Source organism: Nelusetta ayraudi, unplaced genomic scaffold (genome assembly GCF_046127955.1).
Source record: "Nelusetta ayraudi isolate G7.1 ecotype Tasmania unplaced genomic scaffold, CSIRO-AGI_Nayr_v1 ptg000004l, whole genome shotgun sequence".
Classification (NCBI taxonomy): Eukaryota; Metazoa; Chordata; class Actinopteri; order Tetraodontiformes; family Monacanthidae; genus Nelusetta; species Nelusetta ayraudi.
Window position 1 is genome coordinate 7919318 of NW_027466054.1, and position 21837 is coordinate 7941154.

Sequence of the window (21837 nt, forward strand, 5' to 3'; positions counted from 1 at the left end):
GTTGTATTTGTTTTACAGAAAGTCAGTGAGAAGGTGGGCGGTGCAGAGGGAACGAAGCTCGATGAGGACTTCACTGAGATGGAAAAGGCAAGGCCGAAATCTTTCCATCGTTCTTCACTCTGACCTTGTGCAGAATGACCGGCTCACACAATGGTGACCAGTGAGAGAAGTGTGCACATACACTAATAAATGTGTTACCGTGCAGAACTGGTGACCTTGACTTCATGAGCTTAACACAGAGCCGCAAATCAAATATGAGAGCGTGGGTTTGGCAAGATTCAAGATTCAAGATCTTTTATTATCATTATGTGAGCGAGATTTTGAGAAGTCTCTCGGCTTGAAATATAGCACACACAAATGGAATATACATGCAAGAGAAATATAGCACGCATGAATAAGTAAAAAAAAATGATATAGAACACCTCTATATTTCCAGAATTGAAATGAAAGAATTACAGTGTAATATTGCAGTGTGGATAAAGTGCATCCAAATGCAATAGCAAATATTTTAGTGAATTCCTTAAAGAGAAAGTTTGCTTGTGTCACTATTCTGCACAGCTGACTCACAGAGATTGGCCACCTGGACACATTTCACACATTCTTAAAAGATTGTGTATGTTTTCATAAAAGCCTGTCTTATGAAACAAATAAAGTCCCACAGTCTAAATTAGCTACATATATTTGTTTTTCAAATCAAATATCCATACTTCTTCCTTTATTGTTTTCTAACGTCGATAATGTTGATATATAAGCATGTTTTCAGGTAATCAAGCACACACGCGTTAACACTTCAAGCAACGAAAAAACTCTAATTTCTCTAACCTACTCCTGCTGTAGCAGCTTTTATCGTTGTCTTTTTTTCTATCCATGTCTTCTTTATCTGTGTATTTTTTTTACCGACTGTGGTTCACAGAGGGTGGACATCACCGCTCGGGCTGTGCTGGACATCATGACAAAGACCACTGAGTATCTGCAGCCGAACCCAGGTGACATTTATCATCTGTGCATGACGATATTGTGTGTGTGTGTGTGTGTGTGTGTGTGTGTGTGTATATTTCCAATAAGTTGAATGGCACATGTCATAGAACATCCACACACTGTGGATGAAAAAAGCTTGAATTTAAGGAACGGATTTTTGGGTGCAGTGCTCATCCGTTGGCATTAAAATGGAAGAGAAACAAATGTATGTTGTGAGTCTAGTCACTTAAAATAAAGACTAACTGTGCACGTAAAGATCAGGTCTACTTACTTGTGGACACGCTGTGCCACCATATTTCCATAGTAGCCCAGTGTGTTGGGTGATTGTACCGTGGCGTCTCAGCTGGAATACACTTCCATTATGCAAACAGCAGCAGCAGCCGAGTCTTGAACAGGGCACTGCGGGCGACTGGTATTTATGGAGAGATGTTACTGTTTGGACGTCATCTAATAATTGAATCAAACACCTACACGAGACGCCTCGGGAACTGTCTAATTCAGCGCATGCTGGTTGCTAGTTGCTTGTTGCATGACTGATGGCGTGCGTTTGTTCCTGCCGTAATTAAACATCACAGAATGTCAGAGTGTTTTGGAGGAAAGAAAAATGTATTTTAATACAAAGTGTCAAGTAAATATATGAGAGGGGCTGAGAAGGAAGAGGCTGAAGATGCTCCATGTGCAGGAGTCAGAATCTGCCTGACCTAGATTGAGTTTTGAGTTTTGTTTGTTTTTTCAAAACAATGTCACTTGTCCTAATTTTACATTAAAAATTTCTAAATAATTATAAAGTGAAATCCTGCCCAAACTAGAAGTAGTCGGCTAATCCTAGACGTTGTGTGTGAGCGTCATCTGGTGATTCACTGGCGCTTCCTTTGCACAGCCACCAGGGCCAAGATGAGCATGATAAACTCCATGTCCCGTATGCGGGGCCAGGAGAAGGGGCCGGGCTACACCCAGACCGAGGCCGTCCTGGCAGAGTCCATGCAGAGGTTCGGCAGGGAGCTCGGAGAGGAAACCAACTTTGGTGAGTAAAATCAGTCAAAGAAGAAAACACAAAAAAAATCTGTTTTTTTATGTCTTGTTTTTTCCTCTTTGGGACAGCCACATCTAATATGCATGAGCCTATTTTGCACAAACAAGGTTCCTGTAGTTTGCAGTTAAATTATAGAAAGGCGTCAGACTCCCGGCGACCTGTTTGCTGTGCGTCTAAGTGGGTGTTTCCTCTCACAGGCGTGGCTCTGATCGACGTCGGCGAGGCTTTGCGTGAGCTGGCCGAGGTCAAGGACGCCCTGGACATGGAGGTGAAGCAGAACTTCATCGACCCTCTGCAGAACCTCCATGAAAAAGACTTGAAGGAGATTCAGGTAAGACAGTCAGAACCGCGTCCTGTGAGGAAGCCTCCCATCGGGTCCTGGCTGAAGGTTGCCATATATTGTTCTTGTCTTGCAGCATCACCTAAAGAAAATGGAGGGTCGCCGTCTGGACTTTGACTATAAGAAGAAACGCCAGGGCAAAGTGACGGATGACGAGATCAAACAAGCGCTGGAGAAGTTTGATGATTCCAAGGAGATTGCTGAGCAGAGCATGTTCAACCTGCTGGAAAGTGATGTAGGTGCCACGTCACTATTTTTCTTTCTCTTTAATTCACCACCTACACAACCAAATGTTAATGTTTTTCTACTTCTTGCATCCAACTAAAGTGTAATACGGCCACACCGCACCAGATGGATCTTTTCTAAGTCCTTTGGAATTTTTTTTTATGTATCCTCCTGGTAAAGAGCAAACAGGAAGCATTCTGAGAATGGGAGGCAAACCTTGGAAGGTGATTGAGTCGAAACATCTGTCCATCACGTTTAAGCTGGACATTCCAGTTATTTTCCAGATCATACTTGATGAAAGCTAAGTGGTAGAATGCAAAATCTTAACATGTCAGAAAATTGAAAAACTGACATACTATATTAAAAAAACAACAACAAAAAAACAGTTTTTTCGAGTCAAAAAAAATCGACTGGCTATAGTATGTTGTTTTTTGGGGAGAGAAAAAAAACAAAAAATACTTTAAATAGCCCAGAAGTCGCCAAAGCGGCTGTCCTATGGTAACTTAGCATGAGATGGACTGGTACAATGATAGATCTCAACATATGCGAAAATTGAGAAGTGGTGGAAACCTGCGGAACAAACCCTTCAAACAGGCCCATTTCTGGATCAAAACTAAAGCTAAAGGTATTCTCTGAGAACAAAGGTTCTCAAGACTCTAAACATGAGCAGATGATGGTGATGAGTAATCATATGTTAAGGAGTAAATAGTTTTGATCTAAAGTTGAAGACTGATGTGTGCTTCCCTCTCAGATCGAACAGGTGAGCCAGCTGGCTGCTCTGGTCCAGGCCCAGGTGGGCTACCACAGCCGCTCCGCCGAGATCCTCACGCAGCTCTCCAGCAAGATCGACGAACGGTCAGCGCTCCCGCTCCTTTTCTGTTCTGTCTGCTGGATGCTGGAGGTATTTAGAGCAACTGAGATCTCTAAGGTCCCTCCGCTGTTCCAAACTGCAGGGTGAGGGAAACTTCCGCCAGACCCAGGAAAGAGTTTATTGCCAAACCTCGTCAGTCTCTGGATTTCTCCCTCAGCGAGAACCACAACGGTGGAATCCACGGAGCTCGCTCTCCAGGTGAGAACCACACCTTGAAGCCTGCAGCCTGGAAACACAGCCAGAAACTAGTCCAAACCTTTACGTATTCTTTTTTATTTTCACTTTTTGTGTAATCCCCAAGTGTCCGTTTCAATCTTTGATTGAATATGAAATGTTGTTTTTTTTTTTATTCATTTGTTTATGTTCGAAAAAAAAATGTTTCTTGACCGGTTTCTGTTGATTCATCATCTTTTCCCCTTCAACAAATAAACTTTGTTTTTTCAAATTCTCTGTAAATTCTCAAATAAAACCAGACAGTTTATGGATATTCAACATTGTTCTAAAGGTGTTGCAAAAAATCCTTCAAAGGACAAATCAAGGAGTGAAGATCAATCATATGCAAGTGACATACTGAACACACATTAATGTTCAAACAGTTCACAAATGACAACAGTCATCAATAGAAATCATTGGTAAAGTCATTTTTGCTTGAGTGTGTAGAAGTAATGTCAGGCAGGGCAGCTTAAACCGTTCAGAAATCAGCAAAATCACCTTCAAAGTTCAATTATTTGAGAATTTACACCTTACTTCCTGTTTCCTGATCATGTGACCCCGCCTCCTCTCCCTGGCATGTCTTGACACTTGACTTGCACCGAGCACAAAAGCCCATGCCTGCCTAATGCAACTCTACACTCCTCTCTCTCCCCCTCCTGTGATTGGCTCTTGCAGGTGCCAGGTCTCCAGGTGAGCCAGGTCACAGTCACTGTCTGTCTGTTCTGTGTTGTGTTCACCAGAAAACTTCCTCTAACAACATCCGTTCACTCGCTCACTCACTAATACACTGAAACATGCCTCCGCCGCTCTCTTTCTCTCTCTCTCTCTCTCTCTCTTTCTCTCTCTCTCTCCCACCGTCCCTCGTGTTGCCTCCTATTCGCAGCAAGGTCTCCAGGTGAGATAACAGTCAACCTCCAGAGAGACACATCCACCATCGTCTCTTCCATCATGTTTTATTTTCATTTGCCGTCGCTTTCACCGTCTTCCCCGATCTTTTTACCTACACCCCAATCCCCCCCAACCCTCCAAACATGAAATTGCCGCCGTCAAATGTGACAAAACACCCTGCAGGAAGACAAGTGCCGTCCTCTCGCTGTGCAAAGAACGTGAGGAGCTCAGCGGCGGACAGGCATTTGATTCTGGTTTTGTTGGCTCATCAGTCATCAGCCCATCTGATCCTCTCGTTTCTTTGTCGGCCCTGTAGCTCTTTTCAGCCCGTCGTCAAACTTGTGCTTATCCTCGCTTTTGTTGACTGACCTTTCCAGCACCGCTCCTTCTGTACCGACTCATCTCTCCGTCGTTTAACCCACGCAGAGAATTCATATTGAACGTGAAAGCGCTTTGTTGCTCTCTCTCGCTTCTCACCTGTTTTATCCTTTTTCCCTTTGCAGCAAGATCTCCAGGTGAGCAAGGCTAACTTGTGAAGAGACGCAAAAAAATCTCTTTCGAGTTTTTTTCCATTTTTTTTTCTGTAAATTGCGTCTGTGTTTTCCTTTGCAGTGCAGTTCGTCTGCAGTGCTGTTTTTTGTCTAACACCTGGTTTCCCTTTTGTCCCTATTTTTTGTCAAGCGGCTCATTTATTTTGTGTTTATTTGTTTGAATGGAAAGTTTAACATTTAGAGAAATCCTCAGTTTTACAATAGTTATTGGTACGATTGTACAAGGGGCAAACGGCTACCTGATGCATCCAAACACCAGCTCCTCTCAAAGTTCACTAATTGACTTTTGGAGACAATTAATGAATTACATCTCTGGAAGTTTGAGAAATGACAAAAGTCCAGGGCCAAAAATATTGCCCTATCGGTTAAACAAACAAGGTGGTGATGGCGCTGGTTGTTGGATTTCCGTAACGCTTGGCGGAATCAGGCTAATTGTTTCCCCTGAGTCACTGTTTGTTTAAGCAAGAGAGCACTCATTAAATAAGCAGACAAGTAAAAAAAAATGCACCTGCGACAGACACCCTCGGTCTGATTTGGGTTCAACCTGAAGCTAATGCTAAAGCTAATTTAGCGAATTAGCCCACAGCAGCCTTGACAAGACTAAAATTGAGGATTTCCCAAAATGTTTGGCCGTTTTATTTTCTTTCTTTTACCACCATCGCCGCCGTGTTGTTTCTCCTGCTAACTGATGCTCACGTTTCGTCTCCTGTTTGTCTCCTCTCAATCTGTCCACCTCGTCTCACCTCCGCCCTGTCCAGCCCGGTCTCCAGGTAAATGCTGTTCCGACCAGTTGTTTTCTAACCTTACACACTGCGTCTTCCACTCTCTAATTTTCCCGTCCCGTCTCCGACCCAGCGCCGATGGACCAGCCCTGCTGCCGCGCACTCTACGACTTCGACCCCGAGAACGAGGGTGAGCTGGGCTTCAAGGAGGGCGATATCATCACGCTGACCAACAAGATCGATGACAACTGGTACGAGGGGATGCTGCACGGCAACTCTGGCTTCTTCCCCATCAACTATGTGGACATCCTGGTGCCGCTGCCCCACTAGGACGCCACCGCGAGCCAGCTGTGTCTGCCGCAGTAGCCAAGCAGATCCTGGTTCCCCCTGCCCACCCTCCCCACAAATAATCCCAAGTATCCCCCTATCCTAAACATTCCTACCAAACACCTGCACTCCGCTTCGCCGGAGTCAAAACAGCAACAGCACGATAAGCAGTCAAGGTCCACGCAAAGATCGGTGGATGAGCAGGGCGAGCGTGAAACATCTGAGGTCAAAATATGGATGGTTTTGCGTTGAGGTCGTTGCTTCTCCTTCTTCCCCAGGAGGCGCCGTCGAGCTTCCCGGCTTCTGTCTTAGTTTATGTTGGTTGCCAGTCCGTCATATCCGAGCAGCTCTGCCGAATCACTTTTCTCTCATTCACTGTACGTTGTGGTAATCTTTACAGTAGATAGGGACTTTTCTCTCACATGCTAGTGAACAAAAAAAAACAAACAATGGTCCACGTGCTTCATGTTCATTGGAGACTCTTGGCCAAGCATGGTTTTTTAGGTGTTTAATGTTTTATCTAATGAAAAAAAAATATGTTGAGCCAGTTCTGCTTTATTTAAAAAAATATCCCTCCTGTTTTATTTCTAGACATCTTTTGGCATGCACGAGCAGACGGCCGGGTTCCTGTCATGCTCCGTAAATAACACCCAAATGTAAAAAGAAAAAAAGAAATTATAAAAAAATAAAAGTTGTAGATTAGTAACTAGCTAATAACTAACAACGGAGCCTGTCCAGAGTATTCATATATTTTATATATCAACATGTGAGCGTGATTTAGAAACCAAAGGAATCAGCAAGAAAAGAAGCAAATTAAGTTTAGCTTCGATTCTCAAGAAAACAGGATGGAACTCTAACCCCCCACCCCCCACTCTGTGTGGTGTTTTGAATAAGAAGCAGTGAAACTATAATCTCAAGTTCGTGGCATTACATATCCCAGCTGGTAAATCGTGGCGTGGTGACTTGATTCGTGACAAAATAAATGAACAAACAAAAGCAAACAACGCACACGTAGTGAAGTTCTAAACCATTTGAAGTGATGTAAGAAAAACTATGGTGCTTTAAGTCCGATTCCTTCGGTGTGTGTTGTGCTCAGCAGATTTGTGTGAAAAACGGTTGACGTGTCGTGATCTAATAACTCCTTGGACCTGACGGCTGGGCGGGGCCACGCTTGTTTCCTGCAGATGGAGGTGTTCCTCCTTTTTGCTGCATGCTAGGCCAGTTAGCATTCTGTAGATTAGCTTCCCTATAAGCCATTGATTGGAGCAGAGAGCGGCCGTGGATGGGGCGGTGGTGGTGTGCTGCTGAAGGCGAGTGGTGAGGTGGGATCGCTTCTTGTCTCAGTGGAAATATTTTATTCATTGAAATTATGCAACTAACTCTAAAACCCTCCGGAAAACAATTGAAGGATTAAAGCTGCTGTTTCACCCATTCAGCACCTCAGAAACATTTCTAGGTTTGAGACAAGGGTTGTATATAAATTGTTAACTCTAGTTGCAGTATTGTGTGGGATCTTTGTCCCTTTCTGAACTCAACCTCTGCTTAGCTAGACATCAGACTGACCTCAGTTGTCACTCTAGATGTTTTAGTCGGCTGAGTAGTTTCCCCCCTCAGCTTCTCTTCTTTTTTTCTGTTCTCACTCTGCAATGTTGGCAGCATATTTATTAACACGTCAGCAGGAAAATCTGTGCGGTAGTTACTAGTGTTCTGTTATTCCACCCATCTCGTAGAAAATGTTGTGCGTGTATTTTTTTTGTTTTCGTTTTTATTTGTTCTCGTCGGGCGGGAGGGGCGGGGGGGCGTAATCTGGGTTTGCATACTGCACTCACCTCATGCACCGGGGGCAGAGGTGGCAGAAGACCTCTGACGCTGAGGTGTTTCAGATTTACTGTGTCTGACAGTGTTCAACACGACAAAACCAACACGGATGTCTCTCTGATGAGGGAGCAGTTCGTGAATTCAGCGGAATGACAGAGAAATTATGCAAAAACAACCGATAACCCGAGCATGTTTTATTTTCAAAGGGGTGAAGCACAACTTTAACAGACAGAATGTTGGCTGAGGAGGAATGCAGGTTATGAGTATGAAGGTCATGTATTTATTTATTTATTTGTCTATTTTTTTAAAAAAGGCAATTTGATTCCTTCCTTCTCTCTCTTTTTTAAAACGATGGTGTGTATTTTTGCCCTCAATGAGGACTGTACAGCTTTTCTGTGTTTTGTTTTCACCTTGTGTGTATAGTCGTCCATCTACAGTAACGTATCTTATTTTTGTAACTGTGACAAAAGTAATCACATACAGTATAGATGTATATATACAGCATATTATCTGAAAGCAATGTGAAAGGAGGGACTCTCTGTGCTGCACATCATTGTCTTTGGATCGTTTGTTTTATGGATTTTTTTTTTCTTATGTTGTTTTGATTCTTGCATTGGAATCCAAGGGTGTAAGCTTGATGTGAAGAAACAGATGTGACAAGTCAATGTAATTTATTCAAATAAATTCCAAGAAATAGTAACTGCTGTGACGTTTTGGATTTTCTTTTTTTAGGGCTACACAAATCAAGCCAAAATATATTGCAGGAAGGAAATGAAGTAAGTGATGACAATTTCACCTCCAAAATGACTCTACGTCTAATCCTGATAAACATTCTGAAAATCATGACTAAGAGCTTAGCAAGCTAAGTAAAGGCTCGTAGAGATATGGCAACATATTTGTCCAAGCGCAAAACACCAAGAACAAACTCAATGTCTGTCTGTCTATCTATCTATCTATCTATCTGTCTATCTGTCTGTCTGTCTGTCTGTCTGTCTGTCTAAGCCATTATAGTGATTTGACCAAATCTAGAGATGCACAGCTGCTTACAAAATGCGGATCAGATAAAAACAACGTGTTTTTGGTGGTGCAATAAGCCAGCTCGGTTCCAAACTGTGGCGGTTAATGTCGGATGTGAGGTCACACCCTTTTGGCTGCCAGCAGTCGTCCGCCTAGCTACACCCTCTCTGCATGCACACCGTTCAAACGCCCGCCCCACTCCTCTGCCGCACGCTTCTTCTCATCGTACGCAAACCAAACCACACTGTGTGTTGACTTTGGTCTAGTTGTGGGGGGTCTGCTGGGATGTTCCGCGACAGATTGTGGACCAGCCTGATCTTCTGATCAACAGGGCTGCTGTCTCTGTCACACCCTGTGGCCTATCACTCCGGCACCCACCGCAAATATAGACACAGCAGAACTTTGTTTGACAGGATGCAGGTGAGATAACATTTGCATTAACCACCACACTAACTTACAGTTTTAGGGATGTTAAGGTGCGGGGCCTGCTCTGGCCCTCTGTCTCAAGGCTGCTGGGTAAAACCTGGAAATAAGCTGCCCTCTAGTGGGGACATTGTGAAAGTTTTGAACAGTCTGGAGACACTGTAAAAAGCTGCTTCTGAGCCATAAAAAGATTGATAGAAAAAAAAAATGGTCACAAATGTTCATCAATTTATTTATTTTATTTTAGTTCAATTAATCAAACATATAATCAGATACATACTTGTGCATTTAATTCTTTAAAATATGAATACATTTATTTAAAAACCTATTTGTATATTTCAGTGCATACTAAATTTAATAGTTTTCCATAAACCCAACTGTTTTTATTGTATGGTGCTTAAAACACTTTAACTTGAGCGTACCAAAATTTAGAAATACATAGAATAATACATCATTTATTTTTAACACTCATGCAGGCCTTCACGTGTTCATTACGAAGGGAACGACGCATGCACACAAGATCATGGAAGGAAGACTCTTGACCTCTGGTGGAGAGAGAGACATTGTTCGTGTTACGGACAACCCCAAGGGGCTTGGGTTAAGGGTTAGGCCTGGGTTTAGGGTTTCCGAATTAGGGTTAGGGTTTTGGGGTTCCTCATGTGCTAGAAGCCCAACATTTGACGTGGGTGTGTCTTGGGGGCTCCTGATGAAAAGGCAAGTGGCCCAAAGAAGGTCAAAGATGACTGCTGACCCCATAGACTTGTTAGGGTTAGGGTGAAGGCTGGAATTAGGGTTAGGGTTTCGGGCATAAGGCTGAAATTAGGGTTGGGGTTAGGGTTACTGCTGGAATTAGGGTAAGGGTTTTGGGGTTCCTCATGGGCTAGAAGCCCCAAATTTGACGTGACTGAGTCTTGAGGGATCCCAATGAACCTGCAAGTTGTCCCATGTCTCTAGGACAAAGTTGACTTTTGACCCTCATAGACTTGCACTTGCACTTGTACTTGCACCCGCGGGCCGTATGTTTGACACCCCTGGTTTAGAGTTAGAGTAGTCGTGACACTGTAGAAAGGCTAATGCGCCACCTTATGGTGAGCAGTGGTATTGCATCACATTAACATATATGGCTTTGTAACCATATGGGTTACACCAGCTCTACCTAACCCTAGTCCTGAGTAAAAACATGTTGTTGTTTTTTTAGAAATCAAAAAAAGAAGGAAATGGACATAAACATTGACCACATTGTTAACATTTTTTTTATTTTATTTTAATTTTTTTACATTATCAGACATGACTAGATTTTTTGTCCTTTCACTCTTTTTCACTCTACACTTTTATATAACAGTCCTCCCAGTAATTTCAGGCAAATCTGAATAATAAAAATGCTCTCCGAAAAATGGAGAAAACCATCTATTTTTTAATTCAAACACGTCGCAATTTTTTAGTCTTTAAGGTGCTATGCTATAGAAAGTACTCTTCATGAGTTTCAGGCATATCTGAGTTTTTTTCCTCATAAAAGAACAATAACATTGACCCTGCAATCATCTTTTTTTTTCCCCCGTAGAGAATGTTTTTGCATTATTTTACTATTTTCAGTGCTATACTCATAGAAGAGTCATCCCAGTGATTTTAGGCAAATCTGAATCGTGATCCTCAATATTTTCAAAATTTCCTGCCTCTTCTTCTTCTTCTTCTTCTTCTTCTTCTTCTTCACCCAATTACAGTCCGTCACAAGGGCTCCCTCTGCTGGTGGGTGTGGGGCAGTAGACTTTTTTCATAAATACAGAATGCAGACTTTCTGTCTGTCTGGTCATAGGAATTTTACCCATGCATGACTGTAGTGTATTGTCTGTGTGTTGCTACTGCTGCTGTGTGCCGTCTGCGTGCTGCGGGCCTGCATGAAGAAGAAAAAGAAACATTTGTAAAGAGTAGAGGGAGGCCTGGACTGGAGCCCTGGAACCTGACTTGTATGGGCTTGACACAATGGGAATGCTGCATAAACAAGCAAAAAAAAAAGAAAGGTGCTTCACACCTTAAAAAATACAATCATTTAATTTATGTTCAACAATTAGCTGGTGGCACTTTTTAAATGTTTAAATTTTGCAAAGGAAGGTTTTGCAAAAAAAAAAAAAAGATATAGATTTCAAAGACTATTGAAATTGTAATGCCGGGGAAGTCACTATTTGGTTTTGTTCTCCAAAATAGCTAATTAGATAGATGAATAAACATCTGCATTTCTTTTTTCATTATAAGAGGCAAAGCTGATGGTGATTGTGAAGCTGTTGGCCTCCTGCTTCCTTTGTCCTCATCCCTCAACCAAAATCTACAAAAACACATCTGTCTCTATAATCATATCATCAGCAATCATCTTCGGCCACTGGATGAGCAAGGGCCCTTATAGTGCAAATATCATCATAACATTACTTTGAATTGCACAGAGTCTGCACAATCCAATGTGATAATGATCAATACCTTACCGGTATAAATAAAAGCTGAATAAATAAAAGTTTAACTGCTTTTCCTTTTTCTTTCATTCATCTCTCTCTCATTCTCATCCCTCAGTCCTCATAAGCATACACACACACACACACACACACACACACACACACACACACTCCTCACTATCAGGTAGACTATGAAATGGTGCTCTTGACACATGCCCACGCACACAAAAGCATTGCAGGTCTGGGTGGGGGAAGGGGGACGGGACAAGAAGACAAGCAATCCGGCAAAAAGCATTCCGGAGAGACTCTCTCCTGGTGGGTGGCCTGGATGCTGCCACACAGAGACAGCAGCTAAAAAATATCCTTCACAGCTATTGTCTCCGACACACTTGCTCAGCCACCAAGGATATCTCAAAACATCTGCTCTTGTTTAGAAGCCAGAAAAAGACCAGACTCAGATCGTTATTAGTCATGCGTGTTTGCTAAATGGTCGCTTCTTGTTTTTGTGCTTACTGTGTTTCCCTGCTGGTGTCCCGCTGAACAGGGCCTGCCCGCCTGCCTGCCTGCCTGCCTGCCTGCCTGCACCGGTCGGGTCGGACGATTCATTGAGTTTGCGTGTGAAGAGGAGTGGCGAGCTGTGCACTCAGCCAGCCACTCAGCCAGCCAACCATGGCACGCTCAAACTGGCAGGTCTGTCAGCCACTCCATCATGTTTGACACTTGAATCGGCCGCAGCTCTTAATGCATGAATGGCAGGCTGCATCTGTTCCCCGGCCAACTCCAGCTAGCCGCAGACCGCAGGGCTGCCGCGCCAGTTAGAGACACGCACAACACAGGTGAGGAGAAGTCTGCCGCTGACTCCCACGTGCAGCGGCCCATCAAAACAGGTTCTGCTAATAAACAGAAATGTTGTTGTTGGTGGGTTTATTTTTATTTTTGACATTTTTCATAGCCACTTGAGACAAAAACTGGCACTATTTTAAACTATTCTAAAATAGGAAATCCATACAATTACAATTATAATTAAAGGTTGAATAATAATTTACACTAATGCAAAAAATATAAAACATATGTTCATTTCAAAAATCGATGGAATTCACTTTGGTTTTGTGTCTCCATCATACTTACACAACATCCACAAAACATACTTGAAGGGTGAACCCTCGATTACATGTAAAGGCGACACGTGATATTGTCTTGCATGGAATTCACTGGACGTCCTCTAGGGTACACAAATATGCACAGGCGGACTGTTGCACCGTGAGGAGCAGCAGCTGTTGGTGGGAGTGTGCCAGTGTGTGTCATTACATGTTTTCCTGTGGCGTTCGTACATAGTTGCCCTATTCAGCGGGAAAGCCCAGCTCTCAACACCAGACAGAGGCAGCTAATACCCCTGTCCGTCAGAGCCGCTCGCAGAGCGAGTGATTGGAGATGACAAACGAGGCAGTAAGACAGGTCAGGCAGGTATACAGCAGCAGGGTGGAGGGTGGGGGTGGGGGGGCTGCAGATGCAGAGAGACAGAGGCAGGGGCGGGACACAGAGCATGGAAACAAATGGGATCTGATCTGGTGGTCCGACGCCACGCTGGTCCAGCCGCCAGCGAGCTTTGTTTCCCGCTGTGGAAACGCCTCCAACAGCAGCTCCTGCTCCCGCTGTGGGTCTCCGTCACACAAGCTTCAGACGATGGAATCCCAAAGACACGGGACAAAGTGTGAGTGTCTCAAGAGAAAATGGCAACCATCCCTTCATCAGGGTTCATACTGCCGTCAAATACACGTTGTACACTTATATATAAGCAATACATATATATGAAATATATAAATATATCATATATATTTGACATACTGCATTGGCTTAATTGATATTAACATCAGCATTGCATCGCAGCATTTATGTTAAACTTTATCTAATCTGTTATTTCAGAAATCAACTTCACTCCACTGTTGTGTTCCAAATATGGCGTTAATCACAATCAAATTTAGCTGCTGAGAAAAATATCTAAGCTAAAGTTCAAGTTCGTAGTCAGAGAACTAAGATATTTTCCTAACAAGGATTCTAATTCCAGCTTCTGCTGTTTCTCTGCTTACTTTCCTGCAGCCAAACGGATCCTCTCCACTGACCTTTACTTTCTCTGACAGCTGCATAATGATTTCCAGGTAACAAAAGCAGCTTATGTAGTTTATTTATTTTTCCTCCATCTCCCTCATTGTGCCTGCCTTTGCTGCCATGCATGTGTAAACAGTATCATCTCATAGCACGGGGGTTGTGGGTTTGAGTCCTTTTTTTCTGTTTTTTTTGCAGATTGGGTCTGGTCTGGTCTGGTTACTGTTGGAGTGGATATAGATGGTATAGGGTTAGGGAAAGGTTAGATACAGTGGAATTAAGAACATTTTCCAAGATTTTGCTTGTTTGAGCTGGTGAATTTTACCAGTGCAGGGAAATAAACGTTGAAATTCCACCGGAATAATAAACAAAGTAGTGGCATTTAAAAATCCCAGACGAGCTAAGAAAATTAGACAGCAAAGTAACATAAAGAAATAATGTGAATCATTGCAGTCATATCAACGTTTTAAAATCTTCAAAATAATTATTATTATAATTGGCTTATATGTTTATGTACTTTCTTACATACTCGAGAACAACTGTATCTATATGGAGGCAGCAGAGATTAATTATATCCAGTAAAACTCACTTATGGTCACAACCTCTCCGCAGTGGTTTAGCACACACATGTGATGCAGCAGCGAGCCAGTGCAAAGGCTTTCAGCACCAACGACGCTTGGTTTAGCATGCAAAACAGCTCGATGGGACAACATTTGGTGTGCAAATCCATTAGTCCATTCAAATGGTGTCCCAAATAAAAAGATGATACACAAACAAATCAAATAAGCCCATAAAAAAGGTGGTATTTCATAACGCTTTCATCTGCAAACATACTTACGACTGCAGTGTTTTGGCCGAGGTAGCTGTGACCCTCCGACGGGGTCAGAGTTTCCCCGCGAGGTGTCGAGGACGAGTCTCGGCTCAGAGCAAGCCAGCCAGCGAGGTGGTGGAACCTGTCAGTTTCTGGATCTTTTCTCCGGCTCTAATCCCAGAAACAGTCACACCCATCCCGCGCCCATTGTGAAGCTCAAGCCTTTTTTTTATGCATGACAGATTGCGAGAGCTCAAGTTTATCGACCTTCAAACACCGTCCAAATCCCACATTTGTAAATACGTATAATCGCAGGAGGGTGCAACCTCAACGTGGACACACGCAATCCACGGCCCATGCCATAAGCAATTCAGAGCGCCAGCAGTGGGAGTGTTGCGCAGCTGCAGTTGTAGGTTGATTGTAAACATTGACTCAGACTCTGGTTGTGTTGCCTGACCTGTATTAGTGATGATTGAGGACAAGTTATTCAACAGATGGTATACAGTGGTGAAAAAAAGCTTTTTCGATACCACATGCATTTGTGATATATTGCATTATTAATCAGCCTCTTTAAGTCCAGTCACCCACAATGACCTGCACGCTCCCTTCTGCATGTGCACTGTTGCGTCCAGGTCAAGACTGGATGTTTCAGCAAGATAACGTTGCACATCCAGAGCAAACACAAGAATTTAGTTTTCTTGTTTTTTCTTTCAAACAAAAAACTGGAATTTTTTGTATCTGTAGCAGCCACACAAATACTAACTGATAATGTTTGCTGTTGTGCAAGATGTTTTAGATGCTCGCTCCAACTACAAATTTTCTCCTCGTTTCCTCAACAATTTTTTTCCAATGAAAATCTTTGCTTGCTAAAACTTCGGCCTTGTTCCTTGTAGTTTTGACTGTTGTCTCTCATGGAAATGCTGACACATCACTCATTTTAAGTCTCCCTCTTCTGGCAGTGAGGTTGCATTCGCAATACAAACGGGGCCTTTGAAGAATGGTACAGTCACAAACGTAAAACTCACAGCTGCAATTTGTGATTTGCAATTTCTGATGGTGATGATTTTGTGTTCTGCAGGCATCTTTGGATCTGATCTCTTGTTGCATTCAAAGGTCTGTTTAGCTCTTTAATGGACCAGTGTATTTGCAAGGAGACCTTCCTGTGGTCCAGGTGTAGCAGTTGTCCATGCACGCACCCAGGGCCTGAAGCTGAGACTGGCTTGACTTTTTAGTAATGGCAGTTTGCCAGTCACATGTCTGAGTGATCTGACACCAACCCGGCGCTGTGAAGTGTTCGACTCAACCCAACCCAGCACAATTCTGCTGACCTTTGGTGCAGATTTGATGAGAACTCATCCTCGATATGGACTGCTTCATTTGCTGAATGACCATGTCTTAATAAGAGATTTTGTCTGAGGTCCCTGCTTGTCACCCAGTTGTCTGGTGGCAGATCATGCAAATGATGCTGAGCTCTGGAAGGGCCGGTTTCGGGATCTGCGAGCAGACAGTGCAGTTTTGTTGAATAAGTCAAAGCCGCATCCTCCAAAGTCGCTTGGAGCTGTTGAGCTAATAGTGCTAATAATAGTGCTAATAATATGGCTATATTTACATTTACATTTACAGTTACAAAACTTTCTGTCAGTTTCTCGGGAGGAACTGATCAAGTATGGTGATGTTGCGTATGATATCTATAATATTTGCATCCTTGCTGCATGTAAATTGTACAATTGTACTGTTTTTATAACTTGTGTAAAAACTGAGTGAATTTAAGTGAATTGGATCGGAAAACCGGCCTTCATGCGGCAGCAAACATTATTTAACATGCAAATGAAAACCCAATTTTGAGGGGGAAAGCATATGGAGGTGTTGGACTCATATGACCAGTTAATCATTTGTTTAAAAGCTTTAGGAGGTTTACAGTATCAGGTAAGTCTTCCAAATGGCTGTCATTTCCTTTAACTTTTCTGAGGGAATCTTCAAAACATGAAAGAAAAACATTTCTGGACGCACCTCCAAAGTTCCATCGACATACACTCCTCTTCCTGCACAGTGAGGACATTCCTTGCAGCCATTGTCGTCCAGGAATCCTTTAGCTCACCTGTTCTGATTACTACTGGATCCCACCTGGACCACCTGTCAGTCCTCCTCTCCTACAATCTTTTCCGATACCCAAATTGTTGAGACACCAAAAGTTGCTCTCCTGCAAGATATTATCTCTGAGCAGCAACCCTACCAAACTCCTTATCAGTAGGAGACTTTAAATCACAAGCCAATTGCCACCATTCATCCATTAATCCATCGAGTTCCTCAAAACAGAAATTTGCATGCAAGAAGAAGGTTATAGTTCAACAGAAAACCACAACCATGCGTGTACAAACATTTCTACCATGTAGTAAGAACTGCTTACCTTGTTGTCGCCACTTGTAAGACTTGTCTGGTCTTGAAACAACACCGCTCTTCCCGGATGCTGTTGGCAGCGATCATGTGGACGTTGAAATTTAATGAAAAGAAATTGAAATGTAGAAATAATGAAGTGCAGGTGCATTCTCATCATCATTTTTTACAACTATTTTACAACAAGGTAAACGCAAAAGGGCAATTGTTCCAGTACTAAAGGCCTAGTCTGTAGGTTTTAGCAGCATCTAATTACAACACATACTGCAAACTTGTTATATCAACGTTAATCCTTGTTTGCTGTTGTCCCACTTGATCTCAGACCATCTTCTACCAGGTGTGACCTCAGGGTAAACTCAGTAAACCCTGAGCAGATCCACGTTCTGGGCTACTAGATAAACATGTCAGCGCCATATTAACACCTCCATACTAGTGCACCTGCTTTTATGTAAATATAAACACCTATAATAAGGCAATGAAAATATTTTCTTAAACTCCATGGGCTCTGTATGTAAGGATGTAAGATGGATTCATTGTCCATGTGATACACTCCACCTCAGGCATCACGTCACGGCTCATCAGCCAATCAGCCGAAATGCTACGCTAACCGCAGGAGCAGCACCTCAACTTCTAGGTGACCTCCCTCCCTTCTAAATATGAACAATAATTTTAATGCAGCGTATTATGCAAGCATGTAAGTAAACACAACGCCCCCGGCTTAGAGCGCCGATGGTGAATAGTTCACGGCAACACCCAGGAAAGCAGAACAAAGAGGCAGAGGGTACCTGCCTCGGCGCAGACTTCCACCTGCACCTGCACGGAGACAAATCCAGCAGAGGAGCTTTCTGCTGCGGGAGATTATGAGCATTGTTCAGCAGTATTTCCTCTCTCTCTATATTTCTAGCTGACACTTGCTCGAGATGACTCCGCAGCAGCTGACCCGCCTCTGACCCCAACTTGGTTTACCTGTGCCAAGCACGAGCCCAGCAGGACACCCCATGGTCACCAAACCGCAAAGACCAAAAATAAAATCCCATTCTGCGCTTAAGTAAAAGTACAGATACTTGTTTAAAAAAAAAAAAAACTCTGGTAAAAGTGCTGATTCAACCCCTTTACTCAGGTAAAAGAGTTCAGAGGTCTTGCTGGAACATCTGCTTTACAAGAGCTTTGCTACTCTTGATACTACAGCTTGGTTTTTCTTTTTCAATTGCAGCACAACCAAATTGTAATCACTAAGATTTGTGATCAAAGAGCCATTATTGGATGTTTACACTTTTTATAACAATAACCAAATGTTATTATCTGCATTTTTTATTTTTCTCTATCGTGAAAACATGACCGCAAAGCCAAAGCTTAAAATAATCTCCCTCTAAAATATGATCCGCTTTTATATTAAACGACACAACAGCATAGTTCAAATAGCTTCACTTCAGGCAACAACAACTATGATATAAGTGAACAACTTTAAACAGAATTTTATAACAAAAGTAATAAGCATGGTTTTTAAATGTAAGAAGTATGTACGCAGATTTGTGTACAAATGCAGGGAGTAGAATTAAAAAGTTGTCAGAAAAAGAAATACTATACAAGTAAAGTACAGAAATTTGAAAAATCTACTTAAGTACAGCAGCAAAGTACTTTGTTAGTTACCTCCCACCCCTGAAGACCACGCATATAGTCGGCCCTGCTGGACAACTTTGGGGCCAATCAATCCATGTTATGTCACAGAAATGTGAGGGAAGCGCCTCTTCTGTACGTGTGATTGTAATATCTATTAAATACACAACTGTGACAAGTCGCAGCATCGCTTTGCTGGTTGTAATTACAGCCATTAAATCTGTAGCAGATCCGCAGAGGAGTCTTCTCACAAAGCCTCAGATATGTTGTGTTTGAGTGCCCGATTGCTTGCTCACAAGATGTGGCTTGTACGGGCTTTTTTGCCTTAAGCGCAGATAATCCACGTGTGTCAGTGATTGAGGAGGTACAAATCCCACAGAAACAGACACACACACACACACACACACACACACACAAACACACACACACAGGTGGCATTGGACAGAAACAGCATACCAGCGCAGATTTCTCTGGCGCTCAGCGCTGCGCACGGCTGAGTCAGAAGGGCAAAGCCTCCCTCCCCACTCAGGCCTCTCCACGCAGGTATGCGTGAGACCTGCGACACGCAGCGCCGCTGCGACACGCTCTCCTGCACACAAAGCCACGAGTGCACCCGCTCTGCACCACATCCTGTTTGAGTGGTCACGCCACAGCACGTCGGCCGAGTCGCAGAGGGACACTCTTCTCCGCGGGGGGGGCACGTCAGCCTGACAGGCGGCGTCACCTGAAACTAAATATAAACTCGTGACTTATTATGACTAATTATCATCAACGGCGGCAACGTCAGGTGTGTTTGGTTTGAAGCGATCTCCTGCATCCTGCTCTGCTAATTATGGTAATGCGTTATCAAACATAAAAATCCTTTTTGCTGCCAAGCTTAAAAAAAAAACACTATATAGAGGGGAGACAATAAAATGATCTTACTCACAATGGAAACATTATACTGTTATCTTATCATCATGCAGCGATGCTGAGGAATAAAGTTACTACTGACCCGTGGTACTGGGGGGCATGGACAACATGTTTCCAGCAGTCATGGGAGGCCCAGAGGACAACGTTAAAGATGTATGTCTTAATATGCTATGTGTGTGTATGGGAGTGGAGCGTTTTAGCCATAGGGCCCAAAAATGGTAGCGGCGCCCCTGCTGCTGACCATCGGCCCATCTCAGCCAGTGATCGATGAGGGGAGAGATCATTTAGAGGTGACGTGTCCCACAACTACCTCAGAAAAAATGTTTTTTGTATTTGTACTTTATTTCAGAGAAAAAACACCTTTAATGTATTCATTTAATTTATTACCTATATTTAGGTAATATCCCTGTGGGGAAAACAATTTCAGTTTGGCTCAGAAGTGTATTTCCATCTCAGGATAAATGGCTTTATGATCAAATGATGACCAAAAAAATGAACATAAACTGCAATAATCTCTCTATTGCTGTGATTAATATCCAAGTGCTAGCAACGCCATAAAATGAAAGCTTTACCTTAGTCAAAAAAACCCTAAGTCACAAAAATTGCAGTGCATAAGATAGCAGTCATATGTAAAGTTGGATCTCTGCATGAGCTGCGTCAGAGAGATCACTTGCAACCGGGAGCGTCACCTTCGCAGCATTTAAAAAAAAAAATTACTTTATGGATTTGGATTTGCATCCTTAACGTTGTAAGTTTTGAGTAATAGCTGAGTGTGTTCTTTTTTTTTTTTTTAAGTTTTTGTTTTCTTGCCTTTTTTTTTTTTAAAGTAGGACAGTGCATTTTAGGATTGAAGGACCCCTCTCTCCACAAGTGTTTTATCCACCCTTTTTGAAAAGACATTTCAACAGTCTCAGTTGTGTAAACACTCAACATTATGCTCAAGGATGTTGGTGGAAGCAGGATGAATTCCTGTATCTTCCTGCTCAGAATCAGAGGATTTAGGCAGCGGTGAAAGCTTGTCAGCAATGCCAAACAAAAGGCTTGCTGTGCATCACTGAAAAAATGCCAGTAACAAAATTTCCCAGTTACTATCCACATTTGTGACGCTGAAAAAAAATAGCACAACATTGAACAAAATTAATTATCATTTAAGATTGCAAAAAATGTATTTTATATGAACAATATAGTCAAGAGAGGCTACTTCACTATGCTTATCTTAGCATCAGGGCTTATATATGTAGAAGACACTGTTTGGATTTCATCCAACAAAATCCACATACTGGCTCCTCTGAATATTGTATTTCAAGGAATTCCATATAGCATTCAGTATTTCATATTAAAAAAAAAAAAAGAAGAAAAAAAGAAATACATGTCACTATCAGGACAACTAGCAGCTAAATTGATTTGTAATTGATAAAGAAGCGTACAAACAAGACAAATCAGGAAAGCTGCTCTAAGGTTCTTGTACCAGACTTTCTGACAGCTAGCTTGCTAGCCTTTTAGCTAGCTAGCTACCCTGATCTATCAAATCCCAACTTCAGGAAAATGTAACTTTTATAAATATGAAACATGAGCTATAAATTCCATGACCTGGAACAATGTCAAGCATGCTGTTACGTGCCCGCCACACAAAAAAGAGGCCTCGGCGCGCAGCAGCAGCAGCCATACTTCATGCGAAACACTTTGCCAAAGCCCAGAGATCTTGGCGTGGCAACAACGGCAGCAACGACTCTGCCGCTCCCACCCCGCCCCAGACTCACTGTCACAAAACAGACGGACAGAAAGAGAAATGAATCTACGCTAATGAAGTAGAACAAAATACTTGTCTCGCTTTTAACCACCCTAACGTGCGATGCTATTGTGCAACCAAAGGAGCCTTTCAGGTGAAGGCATGGGTGAAAATTCTCATGTACGGCCGCCTGGACTGTTTGCAGGCTGAGACATCTATGAGGTGTTGACGCGCAGATCCTAACAGGGCTGAACTGACAGAGATACGCTGACATTTGCAGCCGGGCATGACTATAATTGTGAGCTTGGTAACAATGTAGAAAAGAGATGCTTTCTCGATCAGGTATGGGGTGAGTCACCGTGAGTGAGTCACAGCAAGAAAACCTGATCGACCGACAGACTGCTGGCCTGGACGGAGATGTTGA

General features: G+C 42.8%; 1 protein-coding gene and 1 long non-coding RNA gene across 4 annotated transcripts; one reads left to right on the top strand and one right to left on the bottom strand.

Moving 5' to 3' along the window:
- Window positions 1-401: 401 nt before the first annotated feature.
- On the top strand, window positions 402-8666 carry sh3gl2a (SH3 domain containing GRB2 like 2a, endophilin A1). 3 transcript variants are annotated; one of them, XM_076032363.1, is made up of 11 exons: window positions 818-986; window positions 1859-2002; window positions 2209-2342; window positions 2428-2586; window positions 3328-3431; window positions 3530-3645; window positions 4336-4350; window positions 4544-4555; window positions 5052-5063; window positions 5858-5869; window positions 5955-8666. In XM_076032363.1, exons 1-11 carry the CDS (start codon window positions 950-952, stop codon window positions 6149-6151), a joined length of 942 nt encoding a protein of 313 aa, XP_075888478.1. In that variant the 5' UTR covers window positions 818-949; the 3' UTR covers window positions 6152-8666. The 3 variants fall into 3 exon arrangements, with proteins under 3 accessions (XP_075888460.1, XP_075888470.1, XP_075888478.1); XM_076032345.1 differs by lacking the exons at window positions 4544-4555; window positions 5052-5063 and having other exon boundaries at window positions 402-986; XM_076032355.1 differs by lacking the exons at window positions 4336-4350; window positions 4544-4555; window positions 5052-5063 and having other exon boundaries at window positions 404-986.
- A 3435-nt stretch (window positions 8667-12101) lies between these two features.
- On the bottom strand, window positions 12102-15061 carry LOC142898203 (uncharacterized). Its single transcript, XR_012928548.1, has 3 exons — window positions 14276-15061; window positions 13968-14172; window positions 12102-13521 (listed from the first exon to the last, which is right to left on the bottom strand). It is a non-coding gene; the product is annotated as an uncharacterized LOC142898203 (long non-coding RNA).
- Between the last annotated feature and the right edge of the window lie 6776 nt (window positions 15062-21837).

What these genes read in the sequence shown, in the direction of transcription:
- sh3gl2a (XM_076032363.1), top strand. Translation starts at nt 950, where the DNA reads ATGACAAAGACCACTGAGTATCTGCAGCCGAACCCAG. An exon ending in GTATCTGCAGCCGAACCCAG is followed by an intron (nt 987 to 1,858) that starts GTGACATTTATC and finishes TCCTTTGCACAG; the next exon opens with CCACCAGGGCCAAGATGAGC. An exon ending in AAGACTTGAAGGAGATTCAG is followed by an intron (nt 2,343 to 2,427) that starts GTAAGACAGTCA and finishes CTTGTCTTGCAG; the next exon opens with CATCACCTAAAGAAAATGGA.